The sequence below is a fragment of the Gekko japonicus genome, unplaced genomic scaffold (assembly GCF_001447785.1).
Source record: "Gekko japonicus isolate JY-2015 unplaced genomic scaffold, Gekko_japonicus_V1.1 scaffold2042, whole genome shotgun sequence".
NCBI classification, from domain to species: domain Eukaryota; kingdom Metazoa; phylum Chordata; class Lepidosauria; order Squamata; family Gekkonidae; genus Gekko; species Gekko japonicus.
Genome location: NW_015176514.1, coordinates 84,933 through 108,362, shown reverse-complemented (window position 1 = coordinate 108,362; position 23,430 = coordinate 84,933). Strand labels below are relative to the sequence as shown.

Genomic DNA, 23,430 nt, shown 5'->3' with positions numbered 1-23,430 from the left:
CCTTCCTTCGTTCCTTCTCTCTACTCTCTCTCTCTTTCCTTCCTTCTGTGGCCCAACTCTAGTGAGAAGGGGTTTAAACTTTAAACCCCTTCTCTCTTCACTTCTGGGGCTGGGAAAGGGGAGGGCCCCCCTTCTGACATCACTTCCGGTAATGTCGGGGCGTTTCATATGCTAATGAGCTATTATGCTAATAGTCTAGTAGCTCATTAGCATACCGTATGTTAATGACCTCCTGCAGCTCTTTTTCTACGAGAAAACCCCTGAGAATCATCAAAAGAATACCAGAAACCTTCATAGCTAATTGCTGTGTATTTAATAGCTGCATTTCACATATGTTTATTGTAGTGTGGTTAAAATATCTAGACATTACCATTTGCTCTTCAGTAGTCCAGCAGAAATCCATGCTGGTTGCTTAAATGGCATTTGGCCACAACTTCATTTTGTTGTAACCTGGAATCTGACATGTGCTTTGAAAATGAGCTCTTTCACACCTAGTTTGTAGCAACTAGGATTAAAGTGCTGGTTAGAAAGTCATTCCAGAAGCCTCACAATCTGCTCAAGTGCTCTTGACATCATTAAGTGATTCTGATTTAAACTAATCTGCTGACTGGCTAGAGACGAAGAAACCTATGTGTATGGAAACAGGTATTAAAGATGCAACAGCGTGAATGGCTTCTAATGTCCTGGCCCCACTGGTGGACCTCCTGATGGCACTGGTATTTCTGGCCACTGTGTGATACAGAGTGTTGGACTGGATGGACCTTTGGCCTGATCTAACATTGGCATCTCTTATGTTCTTATGTTATGTTCTTATGTTCTTAAGTGCTCTCAGCTATCCCTGCCAGAGAAATTGCTGGTATAACACTTTGCTGTATAATCTGGGGTTGTATCTAAGGATGATTACTGTTCCTTAATTCCAGGAATTGGGAATCTTCAACTATGGTCCACTGCTGTGAAATCTGTTTGTAGGGAATTCGGATGTCCAAATTCTGTGTCATCTTATGCTGTACTAGAGATAAGGGCAACAGGAAAATTACTTTCAAATTTAGTACTTTTTGCAGCTAGTATCCTAGTGACTGGAGGAATAAGGCCACACACAAATATAAAATAAGTACTTATAGGTTTCTTAAGATGTACTATTCTCCATCTGCTTTGAATTACAAATTGGTGTTTCCTGAACTTATTTAGTTTCTGTTAATTTTTAGTATGGCTTTTTTTACTCATTAAGTGTTGGAACCAACCACACTTTAATGATCTTTAACAATATTCCACTTACCTTTTATCTAAAACAATGTGAGGCTTAATTACATATATTTTTGCATGCATTAATAATTCCTTGATCCAGATGGGCCAGAAGGCAGAGATCTTCGACATTACCCATGCATTTTATGTTTACCAATTGTATTTACATTTACAGGTGACTGAGCTGGAGTGTGTTAGTAGTCAAGCAAATGCAGTTCACACTCATAAAACAGAACTAAATCAGACAATACAAGAATTAGAAGCAACGTTGAAGAAAAAGGAGGAGGTAATTGCTTGCATCTATTTGTTAATAAAGTAGCTGTAGATATAGTTCTTTATACCATTCATAACCGAACATCTTAAAATGGATGTGGAATTTGGCATGAGTTCTTCTGTAATGAAGAGGAATCACAGTGCCATCCTAAACAGTTATTCTGTGTTTAGGATTGCACTGTCAGTGTTTCAGCCCAGGATTGACAATAATGGAAAATGTGGTGTGTGTATCATTCTCTCTTTCTCTCTGTCTCTCTCGCTCCCTCTCCCTCTCTCTCGCACATGCACTTCATTTACTTCATTTGTACCCTATACACACATACAAAGTATAGGTTACAAAATGAAATATATGTATGTTTTTCTAGATATTTGATCAGTTAACTAAGTTGTTTATTGAAATGCATGATCATAGTATGTTAATTAGGAACAGGAGAGCTCTTTCTAAGCCAGTGTCCTTAGGTCTATGTAACTTTTGAACCATGACTTAAAAACCTAGACAACTATTCATGCCATTTAAATAAATAAAATGGAAGCCTATAATAGCAGTGCTGATTAAATTGATTTTATCAGGAGATGGGAAATTATAAGAGAAAATGTTTATTGAAATAATGCATAAAGTAAACATCTCTCTATAAAAGTGTGTTTTGGAGGGAAGGGAGGAGAAAGAAGACATTTGACCACATTGAGTGGAATTAGTCTTTTGTGTTGATCCCCACTTTACAAAAGGTTTAATGTAGTCCAATTCTAGTGCAAAATATTTAATTCACATAAAGGCACAAGACACAGATATCCATTTTCTCCCAGTGTGTGGGGGGCAGATTCCAGCTTACCCAGTCTCTGGTCTCTTACGTTCAGTCATCACAGGAAATTGGAGTTTGTTTGCATGCTTTGCACAAGAAGGTGGAGACAGCAGAAAGGAAGGGAATGCACAGACCAAACTTTGAAGCTGTGTTCATGCCTGTCATGGCAAATCAGAGTTTAATTGTGGCTTAGCATGATGTTTGCATATTCAAGAGTGGCACAGAACTTTCTGTACTGGTCCCAGATTTACTACATATTATTTGCCCCATTCCAGTTGTTTGTTTCATGTTTAAAGGCTTGCAAGTGAAACAGGGAGCTGTTCAGAACTGTAAGGCAGGGAGATTACTTTCAGGGGCAAAGTTACTGAAATGCTGTGAGAATTGTCAAGTCTGATAGCCTGTCCAAGGAGATGGGCTATAAAGGAGTCACAGAATAGAGACTACACCGCACAGTGACATAATAACTGATTTTTTTTATAGTAGGCCTTGTATCCTTGTCATTGCTGGTGTAGCAGTGGGAGGTCCTGACCCTGGTTAGGGCCATTCTTTCGTGGCAGTACTTGTGGAAGGGAAGCCCCATTGTGCCTCGAGAGTACTACGTGTTCCAACATTGGCTTCTACCTAGGGTCACTGTGTTTTTATGGTCCAGGATGTTATCATGGGGATCTTGTAGTGTAGGGTAGAACCAGGCCTGGGGCACTAGATGTGTATCTGGGTTCAAGAGTAGGCTGTCCTCTCGGGAAGGGTCATCCTCCTCGTCGTAGGTCCCACCTGATTCAGGAGCTGGCAGGACAAGATATCAGGACAAAATACCAGAAGAATCTTCACATCTTACAATTGGATGATAATCCGAAATTGTAGGGAGTTTAGAAATAGTTATCTGTCTTTTGACTGTGGCTATGTTATGGTTCAGATTTGGAAAATGTACTGACTCCATCATTAATTCTGTGAAATACTGATCACATAAAGTATGGCACTATTTCAATGGTCAGATTTGTTGGCAGAGTTTAAACATTCAGAAGAACAGAGCATCAACTGTTTAAAGAAAATCTCAGTTTATTAAAGAAAAAATAAACACTGATAGAACAGAGGAGAGGGAGAGAGGCTTAACTAACTGACTAACTGCTGTGAGAGACAGGAACAAAGGGAGGAGGGCTCAGTAGGAGCAGGAAGTCTCCAAAGAGCCAATCCGGAGACAGGAAGGACATAATTTGAAATTGTGGAAAGTCCCTAATCTAGCTATGCTAACTAGCAATCCTTCAGCTAGGCTGTTGTTCTGATCTTCTTCAAGAAGGTGCAGTATAGACCTTGTATATTCCAACAAGATGAACCCGCATGTGGGAAGGGCGGGATACAAATGCGATTAGATAAATAAATAAATAAATAAATAAATAAATAAGTTTGACCTGTTTCATAGTGTTGTATGAGGAAGTGCACATGAAAAACAGGTTGCTTACCTGTAACTGGTGATCTTCGAGTGGTCATCTGTGCATTCACACCCATGGGATACAGTGCGCCTGCGCTGGATCAATCGGAATTGTAGCAAGCTCTTAATGGATTTTCGCGCCCAAACCTCAGGCATGCGCAGGAACCCCACCACGCATGCCCAGAGTGATGGGCGCAGACATCCCGCCAGTTCCTTCAAACCGCCGTGAATCAACCCCTATGAAAAATGTAGAAGCTGACAGCAGCGGGGAAGGAGGGCGGGTGGTGTGAATACACAGATGACCACTCGAAGATCACCAGTTACAGGTAAGCAACCTGTTTATCTTTGACGTGGTCTCTGTGCTTCACACCCATGGGAGATTAGCGAGCAGTGGCCTACCTGGAGGAGGGTGCTGGTAGGTCATTACTGCGAAGCCAAGGATAAAATGTGACGTCCCATGTTGGTACGAGAGTTCTTTCGGACATCTAGGGCGTAGTGCCTTATGAACGTGTTAGGCGTAGCCCACGTAGCGGCTCTGCAAATGTCCATTAAGGGAACTCCCTGAAGGAAGGCAGTTGAGGCTGCAACAGCTCGGGTTGAACGAGCCCTGATAGGGCCAGGCAATGGCTGCTTAGCAATAAGGTAGCAGAGGCGGATGAGACTTACAATCCACCTTGACAAACGCTGAGCCATGATGTGAGTTCCCAGCCTTGCTGGGGCATACGAAACGAACAGTTGACAGTCACGTCTCATTGGACGGGTTCTGTTTAGGTAGAACAGAAGCACACACTTTGTATCCAAGGTGTGTAACAGCCTCTCCTCTGGGGATGTCGGAGCAGGGAAGAAATCCGGGGGGGGGGGGGAAACCTCTGGGGAGTGCGGAGGAGGGAAGAAATCCGGGGGGGGGGGGAAACCTCTGCCTATAGGTGAAATTCTGACACTACCTTTGGCAGGAACAAGATATCAGGTACAAGGCGGATGCTGTCTGGCAAAAATGACAAGTAAGGAGTGTCATGTCTGAAAACCAGTATTTCTCCAACTCGCCTTGCTGAAGTGACAGCCACCAGAAAGGCTGTTTTCCAGGACAGGAATTTCATGTCGCAAGTTGCAAGCAGCTCAAAGGGTTTCCTGGTGAGTTGACGAAGGACCAGGGGAAGGTCCCAGGGGACGACAGGACTTTTGATGGGAGGGTAAAAGTGTAACAGTCCCTCCAAAAAACATTTAGAAAGGGGATACGAGACCAGTGTGCATCCTTCAACTTGAGCATGGTATGCCAAAAGTGCGGCCAAATAAACCTTTAATGAGGAATGTGACAGTCCCGAGTCAGCGAGAGACAGGAGGAATTCGAAAACCTTCTTGAGACCTGCGGAGGTGGCTTGAGGGGCATCTTTACCCAAGGAGGAACAAAACCTTAGCCACTTGTAATGATAAGATTTTCGTGTAGTGGACTTTCTGGAGTTCAGCAAGACATTTGCTATGCGGGAGGAAAAGCTGTTGAGGCCACTCTCCAGGCTGTCAACTTCATTCGTGGCATGTCGTGGTATAGGAGAGGGGACTCGGTTAGGAACAGAAGGTCTTGCACCGGAGGAAATTGGTGGTAGACCCCCGCTGACAGATCGAGGATGGTTGAGAACCATGGTTGCCTCGGCCACCACGGGGTTATGAGGATGCAGTCCGCTCTGTCGCTGATGATTTTGTGGACCACTCTCAGAAGCAGAGGTAGTGGAGGGAAGAGGAAAAGAAATTCTCTGGACCACGGGTACAGGAGATTGTCCCCTAAAGACTGTGGGTCCCTGCCCCCTCGGTTGCAGAACACTTTTTGTTCGCCCTAGTGGCGAAAACATCTATCTGGGGGAACCCCCACTTGCGGAAGAATGGAAGAAGGTAAGTTGGATTCATTTCCCACTCATGCAGACTGAGTCCTGCCCGACTCAGGTGGTCCGCCTGCACATCCATGTGCCCCGGGATGTGCGTGGCGACTATGAAGACGTTGTGGGCAATGCAGAAGTCCCATAACTGAAGGGCGAGGTTGCAGAGGCGTTGGGAGACAGTGCCCCCTTGCTTGTTTATGTAGCTGAGGGCAGTAGTATTGTCCATAAGGACCATGACACACTTCCCCCTGATCAGGAGCAGGAAACTGGCGACAGCGAACTGTATCGCAAGCAGTTCCAGAAAATTAATATGCCGGTTCAGTTTTTGTGTGTCCCGTCTGCCTCCGACTTCTGGACCAGCTGAAGTTGAGACTTCTCCAGATTTACTTGCAGACCCAAGTTTCCAAGGAGGGCTAGCATCTCATTGATGTTTGAGACGAGGGCGTCCCTGGAAGTCGCAACCAAGAGCCAATCGTAGATGTATGGGTAGATGGAGATACCCTTGAGTCGAAGGAAGGCCGCGACCACCACCATCATCTTTGTGAAGACTCTTGGTACACTTGAAAGGCCAAATGGCAGAGCTGTATATTGGTAGTGATGTTGACCAATTGCGAAGCATAGGTATTGGCGGTGGGACGAGTGGATGGTGAGGTGGAAGTACACATCTTGGAGGTCGAGGGTGGCCATCCAGACGTTCTTCTGGAGAAGTGGCAGAATCTGCTGCAAGGACACTATGCGGAAGTGGTGGTAGCTCATAAAGCAGTTTAGCGCCCGTAGATCTAGGACTGGTCGAACGTCTCCATCCCGCTTTGGAACGGTGAAATAGTGGGAATAGAATTCCCTGCCCTGTAGATGCAGTGGCACCAGCTCGATGGCTCCCTTGTGCATAAGGATGGACACTTCTTCCAGAAGGGCTGGAGAAGGGGGTGTGGAGACGACAGGAGTAATGGGGTTCTGAATAAATTCTATGCGGTAACCCTGGGTCAAGATGGAAAGAACCCATTCTTCTGTGGTGATGAGGCGCCAAGTTTGGAGGAAGGAGGTTAGACGGGTTGAATGTGACTGGAAGACATGGAAGTAAAAAACCCTGCTTGGCGGACTTTACCTGCTTACTGCGGAAGGATTGTTGTCCCAATCCAAATCTAGGTTTCTGAAATGTGGGCTTCTGGCCTCCAGAGGATGTACATGACCTCCATTGCTGGTCAGGAGACTGGATGATGTCGGACGAGGACTTCGATACCGGAGCCGTCGATGGCCTTACCGGTACTTCTGGATCCATGACGGAAGTGGGATTTAGCGCCGATTCCAGTAACACCACCCGGAGATGCGCCTCTCGGTTTTTCCTGGTTTGATTTGAAAACTTGGCACAGTGTCGACTGGACTCTGGTCAGTGTGTCTCGCCAAGACAAAAAAAGCAAAGGGTGTGGCCATCAGGTGGAGCGAGCTTACTGCCGCACCCCTTACAATGTTTGAAAAAGCCCCACTTCTTCTCCATAAAATAAACGAGATGGAGAAGAAAGAGGGGGGGCAATGGCCCAACTGAGGTAAAACGAAAAACTTCCCCCTCAAACTAAACAAAGTCTTTTTTTAAAAGAACAAATAAACAAAGGTAAAAGTGGAAATAAGAGAAAAACTGAAGAGAAATCGGGAAAAGTAAAGAAAACTGAAGAGAAATCCAAAGAGCCTCTGAGGAAAAATAGCTACCAATCAGACCGGCAAAAGGAAGGTGCTTCCAGCGTGGCGGAAAGAAAGGAACTGGCGGGATGTCTGCGCCCACCCCTCTGGGCATGCATGGTGGGGTTCCTGCACATGCCTGAGGTTTGGGTGCGAAAATCCGTTAAGAGCTTGCTACAATACCGATCGACCCAGCGCAGGCGCACTGTATCCCATGGATGTGAAGCACAGAGACCACGTAGTAGATTAGTACATTTCTTGATAAACAGGCTTTAAAATGGTTTCAGGATTACAAAGAGCATGATAATCTGCAACACTATTTATTTATTTATTTATTGTTTCAATTTATATGCTGCCCTTCCCGCGAATAGGCTCAGGGCAGCTTACAGCAATAAATATAATACAATTTTATAATAATGCAATCAAATAATACAATAAAACTAATTAAAAAAACATTTAAAGTGGGCAGTGCAATACATTCAATTCCGGTTCCTACAGCTGGGAAATAAATAAATGGGCCGACACTGAGCCATAATGATCACATGCAGCAGCAATAGGGACGCCAGCTGGGGAGATGCCTGCTGCCTCAACCAAAGGCCTGGCGGAACAGCTCCGTTTTACAGGCCCCATGAAACTGTAACAGGTCTTGCAGGGCCCTGATCTCAATTGGGAGCATGCTCCACCAGGCTGGGGCCAGGACCAAAAAAACCCCTGGCCCTGGCTGAGGCTAGACGCCTCCCCTATAGGCTGTATTTCCATTGTTGCAATCCTGTGATATTTGCTGTTTGTTCATGGAAAACATAAACTAAAAATAAAATTAGTAAGGGGTTCTGATGCACAACAGAAACCCCCAGTTTCTTCTCAGAACTGTGATAACTTGGCTGGCAAGTAGACGGAGCATAACCAGTTTCTTAGAGACTGCTTTTATATACAGGTTTTGTGTGCCTGAAGAGCCTGATGTAATAGAATGAAAGACACTCTGTGTAGTGATTATGGCCAGCATAACTTCCCCGACAGTATGGGGGCCAGGCATGGGGGGGGGGTGCTTAAAAGTATCTTTGCTGTTCCAGGTGAAACACACTCATCTCTCAAAAGAGTGAATAATAGGTAGGGACTACCTTTTTATATTACATCTCTAGTCCTGGAAGCACATTATTCTTTCTCTAGCAGTAATTGGCACCAGATGTTTCACTGGAAAGTTCAAGATGCCTCGCTGTAGTTCTGAAATAATGTGCCCTCAGGGAAGTTTGCTCCTAGTCGCCTAATTGGTAGACTTTTATTCCAGTAAGATTAGAATGTTGGCTGCTTCCATGGAGGTCTGCCTTACGTTTTGTAATCTCTACAATTATAACTCCCAAGCTTCTTGTTGCTGGTCTAACACTGCTATCAGCTGGTAGTGATTTATAAATGATTATGTACTTTTTGTCATTCTTTTTTGAACTCTGTGACCCAGTGATAACATATAGAAAGGAATTCCGTAAGCCCTCTAAGGCATTGTATAAAACCAGATATTATCAGTATGGTCTGAATGTTTCAGAATTGCTTTAGAGCTTACTCTCTCTTGTCATTCATAATTCTGTAGTGTTTTTATTATATGTCACACTATAAAATAGTCCCTTGTTCTCAGTCTCTGGTAATCTGGATTCGCATCTGTATATCCTCCGCAGCTATTCTTCTCAGCAGTCTTTGTTACTTGCAACGGACACCGGAAATCTGGCTTTCTGACAACTCATTCTTAACAATCCAGTTCTACTACTACTGAATGATCAATAGCAGCATCTTGTCCTTGTCACAGTGGGGCAGAACTACACTCCCTACTGGGAACAGCATGGGTTTTTTATTAATACTATGATTAAGTCAGTGGTATAGGTTTGGCTAAACAACTCTTAAAACGATGCATTAAGGCAGCCTAGTTCTCAGCCTGTTCGCATCTGCGCCGCTTGTGCGCCTGTTAGAGGAAGAAACATCGGCTGCAACATCGGCCACCTTAATCCAGGTCATGCATCCATTGGTGCAGGCTCGTGGTCTTGTACATGATGTATAAAGGATATTTCTTAAAGCTCATGATTAAATCTGACAGGCTAGATAATAACTGAACAAAAGCCACAGTGATATTCGTTTCCTACACTTACTGTGATGTAACCTCCTTACGCAACTTGAATTGGTCAGTATGTATGTATTATTCTTATTATTGTTATTATTTCTTAAATTTATGAATCACCCCGTCCTTGCTTTTGTAGGGATCTGGGCGATGTACATAGTATTAAAACAATAACCAGATAAAACAATAGAACATATCAAATTACATTAAAGACAGATGGCGGATAGTAATCCTTATAAGTAGCCATTCCCATATTACAGACTGCCAGCCGTTTCACGGGCAGGGGGGAAGAGGTTGAAACGAGCATGGAAAACCGAGGAGGGTGCCAGCCAAGGTAAAAACCGTCACTGTTCTCATCCAAAAGCCTGGCAGAACATCTCTGCCTTGCAGGCCCTGCAGAATTGCATGAAGTCCCGCAGGGCCCTGACGGTATTTGGCAGAGAGTTCCCCCAGGTTGGGGCCAGGACCGAAAAGGCTCTGGCCCTGGTTAAGGACAGTTGGATATCCTTAGGGCCAGGGATCACCAGCAAGTTGTTATCCAAGGAGCACAATGCCCTTCTGGGGGCATAACAGAGGAGATGGTCCCATAGATACATTGGTCCCTGACCACTCAAGGCCTTATAGGTCAAAACCAAAACCTTGAATTTGACTCGGTATTCCACTGGGAGCCAGTGTAGCTGGCACAGCACTGGATATATAGGTGCCTTCTGTGACATTCCAGTCAGGACTCACGCCACCGCTTTCTGGATCAGTTGGAGCTTTCGGGCCAATCTCAAGGGCAAGCCAGCATAAAGCAAATTATAATAGTCTTGCCTGGAGGTGACTGTTGCATGGATTACCGTGGCTAGATCAGGGTGCAACAGGAAGGGGGCCAGTTGCCAAACCTGGTGTGGATGAAAAAATGCCAGTTTGGCAGTCTGCATGACCTAGGCCTCCATATTCAAGGAGGCATCCAAGATCATTCCCAAACCCTTGACAGATTGTGCTGGTGTTAGTGGTGCACCGTCAAGGGCGGGTAATCTGTACCCCGGCCCTGAAGTCCCCTTCCGCAGCCACAGAACCTCTGTCTTAATTGGATTCAGTTTCAACCTGCTCTGTTTCAGCCACCCAACCACAGACTCCAAGCCTGTGGCAAGGTTATGTGAGGTAGAATCCGGGTGGCCGTCTAATAACAGATATAGCTTGCTGAATACAGATATAGCTGAAACAGATATATCAAGCCCAAAACTCCACATCAGTTGGGTGAGAAGGCGCATATAGATGTTGAAAAACACTGGGGAGAGAAGTGCCCCCTGAGGGACCCCACATGTTAACCCTCTGTCCTTGACCATGGAGAAAAGAGGTAAGCCATTGAAGAGCTAGCCCCTGAACTCCTACGTCAGTGAGGCGGTGGATCGGGAGCTCATAATCAACTATGTTGAATACTGCCGTAAGATCTAATAACAATAGCAGTGCCGATCCGCCTCGATACAGCTGTCTGCAGAGATCATCTGTCAAGGAGACCAATACCGTCCCTGTCCCATGGCCGGGGTGGAAGCCAGATTGGAATGGATCTATTGCTGATGAACTGCTCATTGGTGGCAGATGAAGACCCTGCAGAAGTTGCTGACTTCAGGGACTCTGTGTATTTTATGTTCCCTGTTTCAAAGTGTCATTATGAGCAGCCATTCTGTGCCAGTTCACAAATAACAGTTTTTCCAAGGTGAACATTAGCATAGGCACTGAGGTCAGTTTGGGTAACACGGTGTTTTTTCCCCTTAGGAAATAGAAAAATTGAGACAAGAAATTGATAATGCCCGAGAGCTTCAGGCACAGAGAGACTCTTTAACTCAGAAGTTACAAGTAAGTAAATGAGGGAGGTGGAGGGTTGGGGGATTGCATGTTTAGACCATGAGTACAGCAAATAATACCCCATCGTAACGGGAAACAAGGAGTGGATGCCCCTCAAAGAAGGCAAAATAAAGCAGATTTTAAAAGGTTCTTGAAGTAATGAGATAGCCTTGCACTCTTTTCTTGTTAAAAGGTTATGTTTATGTTCCGAATGCTTTTCCTCTACCAAATGGGTAATTCTTTTTAAGAAATCGAACCTTGAAACAGTTCCATAGTGGCACAGGAAAAGGAGTGTGGGGGAGAGAGAAAGGATATCTGTGATGTCGTGGGTATTATTTAGTAGCTCATCCCTCATAGAAGATCTGGAGGAACCAGTGTAATGTAATGGGTAGAGTGTTGGACTAGGGTGGATGAGACCCAGGTTCAAATCTCCACCGGTTTATGAAGCTTGTTGAGTGACCTTGAGGCAGTCACAGTCTCTCTCAGCCCAGCCTACCTCACAGATTCTTTGTGAGGATAAATTCGAGGAGGAAGCTATGAGCTCTCTGGAGTAAGGGTAGAATAAGAATGTACCAGATGGATAGCAGGTTTTTGACAAAAAGTTGTTTTCAGTTTTACCAAATACCACTGCAAGCACTATGAAAACCTTGAAGAAATGGTTTGCCAGTGACAGAGGCGTAACAGAAAAAAATAAACCTGTGCGTCACATGCAAGGCTATTGTCATGTGCATGTTCTATGCAAGCACTTAAGGCTGGACATTCCAGGTCCTCCAAGACTGGCAGAGAATTACAGGCCTTGGGGCACAAAGATCAGCACAAGGCTCAGTTGCACCTTCTCCCCTTTGCTTGACTCAGAACAGAAGGCGCTGGGTGCAGCTCCAACACCCCTGCCCACCATTTCTTCTCATTCAGGTGCAAGCTGCTGGCAGCTTCGGTAACTTGTGCTTCAGAGGAGAGGATGGGAATATATGAGATGTGCGTGGACCTTCCATTCCAAGTCATGGCTGCAATGAGCATATGTGGCGAGGCAGAAGTGAGCAGGTGGTTGTGCCTGCTCAGGGGGGATTTGATTACAGCAATAAAATCAAAATAGTAGTGTTTAAAAAGGACATTTAAAATCAAATTGTTACTTAAATCCCATTAGTGCCCTGACCGGGATAGCCCAGGCAAGCCCGATCTCGTCAGATCTCAGAAGCTAAGGAGGGCCAACCCTGGCAAGTGCTTGGAAGGGAGACCTCCAAGGAAGGAATACCAGGGCTGGGGACACAGGGACAGGCAATAGCAAGCCACCCCTCTGGAATGTCCAAGCCCCACTAGGGGTTGCCAGAAGTCAACCATGATTTCCAGGTGCACGCACACACACACACACACACAAAACTTTTAAAAATCCCATTAGTGTTCCGTATGGCCTAGGTACTGCCTGGAGGAAACCTGATGAAAGCATCTAGCTCTGTTCTTGGCGGAAAGGACGCAGACACACAGACAGACTGACTGACATGTGGAAATACTTTTTCTGCCAGAAATATACTCAGGTTGTTTTTGTAAGAATACTTTTCTAAAATGCTGAAATTTTCACCCCAGAGCTCAAGTTGTACTTTATATTTATTCTTCCTTGGCAGACAACCGAGTTTGGACAGGCAGCTAAGATCAATTCCTGATGGAGTACAGTACAGTTACCATGTTATATATTGTTTGAAATGTATGTAAAGAGTTTTGGCATTTGTAATTATGAGGATAAATACTTTAGCTTATTTGTTGCCTTTAGATTTTTGCAGAGAATCTTAATGTTCATTTAGTGGGATATAATTTCCTGGGGAAAGTTGGTAGATAAATATACCAAATGAATCCTATGTAAATCTGGTTTTTCCCCCTGTCTGAAACAATAATGGTCTTAAGTGAAGTGGCCTTCAAGATATTGAAATTTAACCTTTCTGTTAAGAATTGCCCGACTCCTGGACTGTGCCAAAACCAGTATTTTAAAGCCATTTATTTATTTATATCTTAATGTGTAAAATAATTAAAATATTTGCTCATGCAGCACTTGGCTGAATCTGACTGAACCAGGCCCACAGACCTCTATGGCCTATATCGTAAGTGGGGGCCTCGTCTTCCAGGAGCAATATTTGGGGGGCATTTTGGGGTGCTTCTGGAGGGAGGAGCTGTAAAAGTCACGCACCATGGGCAGAAGTCCTTGCATCCATGGAAATATGGTGTTGTGTCCATCCCACTGTCAGAAGCAATGATAAAGGTACCCTCTGCTTTTGATCAGGCATGATCATTTGGTTCCTCTTGCTGTGCAGCTGCCTGAATTGAACTTCCACTGGAACAGTGAGCCTTGTGTGAGAGATGGACCACACTTAGGAAGGGTCCAGTCTGGACCTCCTCTGGAATGTCTTGTACATAATTATTGCTGCAGCCCCATGTTAATGTTTTTAGACGAGTGCAGTGGGTAGCATAGTGTCGAATTTACAAATTACTCATAACTCTTATGGCATATTTTTTCTTAAAGGAAGTGGAAATTCGAAACAAAGACCTAGAAGGACAGCTCTCTGATCTCGAACAACGTCTGGAGAAAAGTCAGAATGAACAAGAAGCTTTTCGCAATAACTTGAAAACACTTTTAGAAATTCTCGATGGCAAAATCTTTGAACTAACAGAACTGCGAGATAACCTGGCCAAGCTAATAGAATGCAGCTAAAGCAAATGGAATCTCAGTGCCAAACATCTTAAAGATGCACTGTCTCTCTTCATAGGACTTTGTTGGGCTCTGCATCAAAGTTGCACAAAATTAGGGAAAAAAATGCTCCCCCAGGAGGGCCTATTTTAAATTTTCAGCAGCATATTTCAGTGTAAAATTTTAGAATTCAGCTTGTAGCTAGTTGAAAAAAATAAAAGAACTTGAATTACAAATTACCTCCTTGTATATAATTGGCCATAGATAACTCGAAAGATATTAACAGTAATTGAATGCAATCCTTTTCTAATTATTAGCCAGTGAAAGAATGAGAAGTGCCCCAGATGACATCCCTTTTAATGTTAGATACAATGTAGAAGATCTGCTTTTTTTCTCCTTTCCTTTTCCTTTTTGTTACGGTACCTAATTGCTGTGTTTTGTGCAAGAACTTTGTGATGACAGCCCTTGTCTTTTGTTGTAATCTTAATAATTTCTCAGGATATTTTGCACTGTTGAGAAACAGTGCATTACCAATTAATTCTTGCCAGGAGTGAGAGAGAGTTGCATCTTTAATTCAAACCTAATGAATAACTGCTTGTATAGAGTTCTTCCCTTTTTTATACTGGAAGATACTGTATTTATTTACAATGTTCACTCTGGTGTTCTATAATATTGTCCAGTGTATGGTTTACTTTTCCCTATTTTAAGTCCATGTACGTAGAGGTTCTGTATCCCATTTTGTCATACATTTTGAAGCCAATCAATGAAGACAGGTGAGTCCCTCCATGTATTTTAAAATTTGATATATACAGATAAGGAACAAACTAGTCTTATTAAATATCACACAGGTTTCATGTTTATTGTTACTTAAAATATTTTACTATTTTTAGCAGGAAATCTCATTGATAATTATCAGTGCAGCTTATTATAGTGGCTATATAGCTATTGCCAGGGCATTCCCTTTAGGTTGACCTTGCTCAACCAAGAGAATTTTTTTAAAGAAACTATATAATCATAGGACATTGAAATAGAGATTTTGTTTTCTCTGTTGGATCTTCACATCTCATCTTTATCAAAAACCACACCAGGCAATATTCTGAACTTCAAAACAGGAATTGAATTCAGTTATCCTCAGTGAACAGGTTTTTAAGTTGTTTTGATGTAATTTACAAAGACTTTTGCCAAACATATATTTCTTTATATACTATTTTTATTTTAAGGTAAAAAAAATGAAAGGTAAGCCAAGTGTCACATGTCTGCTAATTGAAAGGGAACTGCATTACGGGACAGTCTTGCTGAAAATTGTCTAATATGGGAGAGGGTTTTTTTTAAAAAAAAAAAGAATGAAAAAGAATCAGCCACAATGATGCACTGACCTTTTCTTTATATCCAAATTGAGTGTCAAATACAAAACCCAGTTTAAATATTAAATCTGTATAATAGACAATTTTTTCCATTTAAGGACTGCTGTTCAAAACTAGATAATATAAATCGGTTTTATGTGTGTACTGTATGTATATACTGTATAATACATGCATTCTGATTTGTATTTGAAAGGGGGGAAAGACATAATTTAATTTCCAAAATGCCCTGGTTTTTATCCATAATTTATCATGGGTTTTTTTTCCTGACATGTCAGGATTTCTGTTTAGCTAAACATTAAATTGCCATGTATTATATGGTACATACTGTACACACTATTTAAGTTTCATCCATACTTTAGGGTATTTTATTACTTATTTTATTTATTGTTGGGGGGAAATATTTGTTCATTGCATTCATAGTTAAAAGCTTTCTATGGTGATTTTTTTAAATTAATAGCTAGGTGTTGATGATGTGTAACTTTATCAGGTCCAGGACAGTAGTGATTACCTGATTTTAATTTACCTGGAGAAGTTTGTACCTGATTCTCTTGCTATATGAGTGTCAATTGGGAACATCTTCAGCAAAGTATAAAATTGGTGTAATTGTAGGAGGAATCAAGTGTGTTCATGAGGGGTGTTCTTAATTATAACAAGTTGGAACAGAAATTTGATGGCAAAAAAATGTAACATTATTTTTAATGAGATTGAAATTTTTAATACAGTGACATTTACATGTGGGAAAATAGTTTACAAAATATTTCCACTTAAATGCTGTGTATATGTGTGGTACAAGAATATTTCTTTGTATGCGTACACACACATATGTATATACAGTACATGGAAAAATTTAAATGTGCACATTTTTAATATTTTCCTATTGAAATTAAATTTAAAAATTGGAAATCAATATTTGAGAATTTCTTTTCTCATGTATATTAAGATGCTTGACTTTGGGTTCTTTTGTCTGTAAAAATAAAACCTATGAGGGCTGCACCATTCAATTCCCAAAAAGTCATCTAATATGTATATGGGAGAAGGTGGATTTAAGTGCACATATAAATAAAATCCTATTGTTAAGAATATTTTAACATTAATTTACAGTAGGTGAGTGTTTAGAAATTGTACTATAGAAATTATACTCTAAAGTTCCTAATTAGGTGATCATGCCTACTTTAGCCTCTGCCCTTCTGTACTAGTATTAAGAGAGCAGTTGGCTTATTGGAAAAAGTCATTTTCCCAAGGAGAGGTATTACATATTGTATCTATCTTAAGAGAAACTGTGGGGAATATATATGCCAGAGAACATTGTTGGGTACTGTAGACTACAAAAAAAAAATCAAACAAGAACTTACATACGAGAACAATCACGTTGTGTATAACTTGTTATATGACAGCTATGAAGTCTTGTTAAAAAATTCTTTTAAAACCCAACAAAAATACAGTTTTTATTTTGAAATACAATTGCTGTTCTGGAGAATGTACTTTATTCAAAAAAATTCTTCTTTAACTCTTTTTAATATTACAAACTGTTCAATGGATGGCAGCGTTTACCTTAATCCTTCAGGTGCTACTGGATTTTGAATCAGAGTGTCATGTTGTGAATTCTGACTTTGACATAAAAAAGGTTTTATAAGTATATCCCCGTCTGGAAGTTGGTTTTTGGGCCCTTTTTCTCACACTTTTACTTCAGAGTGTCCCAACCACTTCACTCAAAAAACTTCACAATAGTTTAGGATCACCAACTCTCAGAAAACCCAATTCAGCAAGTGCTAATAAGGACAGGATATAATTCCTCCATTTCCAGTGCTATTCTAAGCAGTGTTAGGGCTGTCTAAGTCCATTGAAAGCAGTGTAACTCTGCTTAGGGAAGCACTGTTAGTGAGCAAGGTAGAGCAGGACAGAGTATCAAATTGGTTGATAAGGTTTCCGGGATATCAATGTTACAGGTAAGGGTAAAGTTTTCAACTGTCAGTTTTCAGCCTTCATCTTTTGTGATCAAAAGTAGAGAGAGAAAATTGTCTTTGTAATGTAACACATAGAAAATTATGTACGACTTTAAGAATTATTGAGGCTGTTGTTCTATTCAGACTAACTTGGACGTAGCCCCAGTGAACTGTGGCTTGCTTCAAAGTAAACATGCACAGGAGTGAACTATAGGTTCATTTTCCCCCCTCGCTTGTTTGGTAGCCCGCTGCCCACAAAAAAAATCAAGATTTCTCTTTCCATAACAGTACCTAGATTTTAATACCAAAATAATGGTATTATAGGGGAATGTCCTAAAGATTTCTTGGTCTTAGATGGATGGGTGTGATAATCAGGGAGCCCTGGGGCAAAACCTTGCATGAGGATCCTGCTGCCGTTTAAGCAGCTCTAGCCAGGATCCCCAGGCCAGCTAGTGATGCAGGACAGGCACTTAGCAAAATTGTATGGCTGCCTGGTTCTTTCTTTGGTATCACAAGAACACGTGAAACTGCCATATATAATCAAGTCTTCCCTGCCACAGCAGCCCTAAGAAGCCTTGAAGGAGTAGTCCAAGAATGAAGGGAGCAGAGTACATGCTAGTGGACACATGACTACACCTGCCATGGCTCAGCTTTCCGCAGGTGAAAAACAATACATATAGCTCTGTGGCACTGTAAAAATGAACAGATGCATCCTCTTGAGTTAAGTGACATAGGTGCATTAGATTTTGCAAGAAGGGGATCATAAGGAACTGTAGGAGAGGAATCCCATTCCCCCCCCCCTTTAACTCTTCTTCCCTGTCCTTCTGCTCATCTTTGACTTCACCACCGCCTCTCCACTGCCACCGCCTCTCCACTGCCACCTCCTCACCCATGCTTTTTCACAGAGCAGTTTGGGTTGCTACAACTCAGAATGGTGTCCAGCTTTTCCTTTTTGTGATGCCTGGTGTGTGTGCACAGATTATTGCAAGTAACTTGGGGAGAGGAGTGTCCCCCAGGATTTTTTAAAATAAAGGCATATTTTTCTTGAAACTTGGGTGCTCTTGGGCTTGCACGATCTTGAGTCGAGGCTGGCCCCCTTGTGTGCACTTGGTTATCTGTGCAGTGGGTCAGCCCTTTGCTGTAAGGTATACACATGGGGAAGTATATTGTTTTAATAGGTAGACAACTACTGTTTTGAACTGAATCCCCTATGTAATTCTAAGGTGTACAAAGACTCAGTGCTAATGTGGAGAGTAGCAGTAGCCAAGCACCTCCCCAGCCAATTTCTAATGTATTTCGTTTGTATATTCCATGGGAACGACTTGCCATTCTAGCTCCCTTAGTGGGCAAGAGTAAAACAGGTTATGTCAAACCCCCTTGCATATTGAGATTTATTAATGAAAATGTATATACAATGCCTTTAACACTAAAGTGCTAGATAAATGTTAATTGTTCTTACCTATTTCACCATGTTTTCAAATCTAGGGGTGCCATAGTACGGCACTAAGATTTTCTTGCAGTTTCTGTCTTCAGGATTTTACTTGCTGTACAGTACTCTTCAATCCTTTCAAAGATCTACTAGACTGAACACACATGAAGCTGCCTCATACTGAATCAGTCCATCAAAGTCAGTTTCGTCTACTCAGAATGACAGTGGCTCTCCAGCCTCTCAGGTAGAGGTCTTTCATGTTGACCTTTTAACCTTGGGTCAGTCACAAGTTCTGGCACAGGTGTTCCTAAAAGAGCAGTTTGTGTCAGAGTTCTCTCAGCCCCACCTACTTCACAGGGTGTCTGTTGTGGGGAGGGGAAGGGAAAGGAGTTTGTAAGCCGCTCTGAGACTCCAAGTGAAGGGCGGGGTATAAATCCAATCTCTTCTTCTTCTTCTTCTTCTTAACTGGAGATGATGGGGACTGAACCTAGGACCTTTTGCATACAAAGCAGAAGCTCCACCCTGAGCCACGGTCCCTCCCCTAAAAAGCTTCCTTCATCAGATACCAGCTTTGACTCTCGGAAGCTTATACCCCAAAATCTTGTTGGCATTGAATCTAGCTGTTCTAAGTCAGATAATATCAGCTCCTTCAGGAGTTTATAAAGTATTAATGTGCTTGGCAGAGTCTGGAAGGAGCATATTTTAAAATTGTAAAAACAATAACATGCAAAGGATCATTACAAAGGAAGGTATATTTGCTTCAGTTTTTTAAACAATTGTTCTGTTTGGCTATTCTACAAATGGAATTATTGGTTGATAAATCACTACCAAACTTAAAAATACTATCAACGTGACTTCTAATGAAATGTTGACCTTTATGAGTATCTATGCTACTAAGGCTGTTCTTGTCAATAGACTGATAGATGCTATGATTGGTACTGCTTCACTGGAGCTACTATTCCAACCAAAATGGCGGCATATAGATGCATATACTTGGCACTCTGGTGTTATAAGTGAGTGGGAAAGAGCAGCAAGAATGCATGGTGTATGGGTCTACTAGTTTGACTGGCCTGCAGAAATAAAACATAGATAGGAGGGGATCAGCTGTTTCAAATTGCTAAGATACAAGATACAAGCAGCTGCATGGGTCTGCTGAAATAGATATAAGAAACTGGAAAATGTAGATTTTTAACACCATTTTTCAGTTTCAGCTGTTAAACACACACACAACACTTCCTTATACTGAAGCTCAGTCCATCAAGGCCAGTGTAGTCTCCTCTGACTGGCAGTTGCCCTCCAGGAACTCAGGTGGAAGTCTTCTGCATTACCTTCTGCTTGGTCCTTTTAACTGGAGATGCTGGGACCTTCTGCATGTGAAGTATAAACTCTACCACTGAGCCAAGGCCCCTCCCAGCCATGGACTCATTGTGTGCCCATCATGAGCTATCTTCCCTCAGCATCACACCTCTAATTTAGGAACACAGTGCCCAACCTTACCAGATCACTGAGAAAATGTAGAACATATGCTTTATGCTAAATAGCTGTTTTGCTTTTGTGGGAGGCGGGTCCAAAAAGAAGCCCCTCAGCAGAATATACTGAATTGGTGCAAAGATAAAGAAGATTGATTTCTCTCAAATAATAGGACCTCTCTCCTCACTTTAACTTCTGGCCAAATCAAGCTACAATTTTCCCTAGAAGTTAAAATAACTAAACTGTCACTTAGGGGTAACTCCACAGCTTTAAACAAGAATCTTCCCTTGCTTTTTTCAAAGAATAGATTAAAACTCATCCATAACTCACATTCTTAGCTGACAAGCTACCCCAGCACTCATCATCTGAGAGAAATACGGGCTTGTTCTGAGAATCCAGTTTAGCGTTACATGTTTCCTGCTCACTCCTGTGGAAGGGCTGGCGTAGCTCTCCCTGGCATAATGGATTGAGGTGGTGAGAACTACATGAGAGAGCCAGTTTGGTGTAGTGGTTAAGTGTGCAGACTCTAATCTGGGAGAACCGGGTTTGATTCCCCACTCCTCCACTCACAGCTGCTGGATGACCTTGGGCAAGCCATAGTTCTGGCACAGCTGTTCTTGAAAAAGAGCAGTTACTGTCAGAGCTCTCTCAGCCCCACCTACCTCACAGGGGGTCTGTTGTGGGGAGAGGGAGGGAAGGGAAAGGAGTTTGTAAGCTGCTCTGAGACTCCCTTGGGTAGTGAAGGGCGGGGTATAAATCCAACCTCTTCTTCTATTGCAGTGCAAAGATCTTCTGTTCAAGGTGCACCTTATGCACATATGAAAGGGAGAAAATTGCTGCAGTCCGTTACTTGTGCAATATAAGCACAAGCTGCGCTGCCCCAAGTCTTTTCCACAAATGAGCCCCCATTTCCTACTAAAACATAAAAATGAAAGGAACAATGTTCAAATAAATATCCTTTATTAAAGAAAACAAAGGAGCAAATTTTAAGCACCAAAAACTGTAAGTATGTTGTTGTGTTGCATGTACAAGAGACAAGTCATTCAGGACTTTGTTTACAGGTTTGAATTTTGAAGCCATGATAGTAAAAAACATGAAGTACAAAGCAATACAACAAAGTTGCAGAAAAGCTGCACTAAAGGGGGGGGAACAGCAAAAAGGCAGTCAAAACAGGTTCAGTTTTCAAAATATTGCTAAGAATGTTTTTTTAAGTTATGCTTCTTGTTTAATACTTCAGAACATTGAGCATTATAAAGGTATTGCAAATTTGCTGGAGTATTTTAGAAATGCAATGGCCATTTACAATGTCCAGGTAAATACAGTTGTGTTAAAGAGTTGTAGCAGAGTTTGCTGATTAGTGAGTGGTGGATGAGTTTTCCTTCTGATTTGTTAGCTTTTCAAAAATGAAGTGTTTCATTAACCCTTAGCCACTTTACCCATGCAATATAACCAGCAGCCTTTGTTTCTGCAAACATGTTAATGCAGCTGTGTTCTTGGCAACGTGTAAAAGGAAATAAACATCCAACAGTCTGCAGCTGCAGGAACGTGTGAATCTAAAATCACTTCACATGTGTAGAAACATCACGTGAGAATCACTGCTAAATACAAAGAGGACAGGATGTTGTGATTTGAATTTACCTCCCCCAAACACATATATATTAAAAAGCTAGCAAGCCAGGGACAAGGGCTTTAGCTTAGCGATCTCCCTGATGTGTTACCTTTCCACCTATATAGTGTTCAATGTGGGGGAGCACTGAAAGATGCGCCCTTCACATGCATTATGAAGTTACATGGTCCAGAACACTTGAATCACGACTCAAAGTTTATAGTACACATACATACACCTACACTCTGGGGGGGAAACCTGAGGCAAAGAATGAGAATTGAGTGAAAAAAATGCTTGTTTCTAAATTCAAATCATAAAGAATAAAATCCAGCTTTTCCAAGAGAAGAGACCATCCAAGATACAAAGGCCTCGAATCAAAATGATGAAAATTAATAGCACATTTGTTGTGAACTTCCATGGGATGTAGAAGATAACATAACTGATAGTACCTACTAAACACAACTGTTAGTTGAACAGAACAGGAATGTTAACATTTTGCAACAGCTGTTTTCAGTGAGAAAATCTTTTGCCTAAATACTGAACACATTTGTTTTTTATTTTCAGGCAGTGTGAATATCCACATTAAGGAGTGCAGGACAATAAATAAATGTCTAGTGTGCAAGTTAGAAAGGCATGAATATCAATAAAGATTTGTAAATGACAACTTGAAGTTGGATAAATGGCCTTCAACAACTAACTCATAGGACTGTGCAAAACATTAGAAAATACACTGATGTAATTCCTCACCCCTACTAAAATTATGTTTTAATTTCATTCAAGTTGATACAGCAATAAATTTAAATTTATTTTATTGGAAGCTTCAAAATTATAGTTACGGGGGGGAAACCTGGCCAGTGCTGTATTTTACAAACCATTGCAGAGTAACATAACAATGTGATTCTTCTGTACTCAAGAATACTTAGCAACAAATGCCCCAGTTCAGGGAACAGAGGGTAGCAAAAGGCTATGTCCCTGCTCCCGTACCACTGAATGCTAAACCTGCCTAAGGCATGATTCAATGCTCATAGAAGCAATACCAGTGAATCTGCTACAACTTGGGGGTCACAATAGATGGGGCGGCATTTTCAAAACCTAATGGGCGATTGGTTGAAACAAAGGACCCCATTTCCACATGCAGACTGCTACTGCTGGACTGGGGTAAAGGTTGATGGGAAGCTACCATCTTTTAAACTCTAGTAGCATTTAAAAATTCCACATGCTCTCAAAAAGGTGCTTCCATCTCTTTAAAATAAGCTTATTTGCTTAACAATTTACTTAACAGATCTTGCTTCATACTTAGGAGATCATTACAGTAACACAGGTAATCTAAATACAAAATCATTATAGTGAAAATAAAATATGTTCATAATAAATCCAAATAACTTCAATTTACAGTTACACTCTTTAAAGTCAGTGCAAATAAACATACGTTGATAATTAGTTTCCTCTTTTCACAGGATGGCATTGCAAAAATGCACCAATACATAAAATAACGTTCAAAATGAACTCCTTATGGTGAAGTAAATTCTCTCCCTCTATCCCTGCAAGACATAATTTAGTTCTGTCACTTTGCTTTTGTGGTATCAGTTTTACAGTACAGACTTTTTCTATTTTGAAAAGCTTTACAAGCAAATGGTTAAAACAAGAAGCAAAACTACGCTGAGGAATATTAAACACATTATACCAGTATACCACGGGACTAAAATTAAAGTCTCATGAAGTGTTCC

At 41.8% G+C, this 23,430-nt stretch overlaps 1 protein-coding gene across 2 annotated transcripts in view; it reads left to right on the top strand.

The window, feature by feature from the left end:
• Positions 1–15,303, top strand: part of HOMER1 (homer scaffolding protein 1) — a 116,628-nt gene extending 101,325 nt beyond the window's left edge. For both annotated transcript variants that reach the window (XM_015427364.1, XM_015427363.1), the window contains 3 exons: positions 1,418–1,528; positions 11,149–11,229; positions 13,727–15,303. In XM_015427364.1, coding sequence (XP_015282850.1) covers positions 1,418–1,528; positions 11,149–11,229; positions 13,727–13,915 — 381 coding nt within the window. In that variant the 3' untranslated portion in view covers positions 13,916–15,303. The remainder of the gene's footprint in view (positions 1–1,417; positions 1,529–11,148; positions 11,230–13,726) is intronic.
• The last annotated feature ends 8,127 nt before the right edge of the window (positions 15,304–23,430 follow it).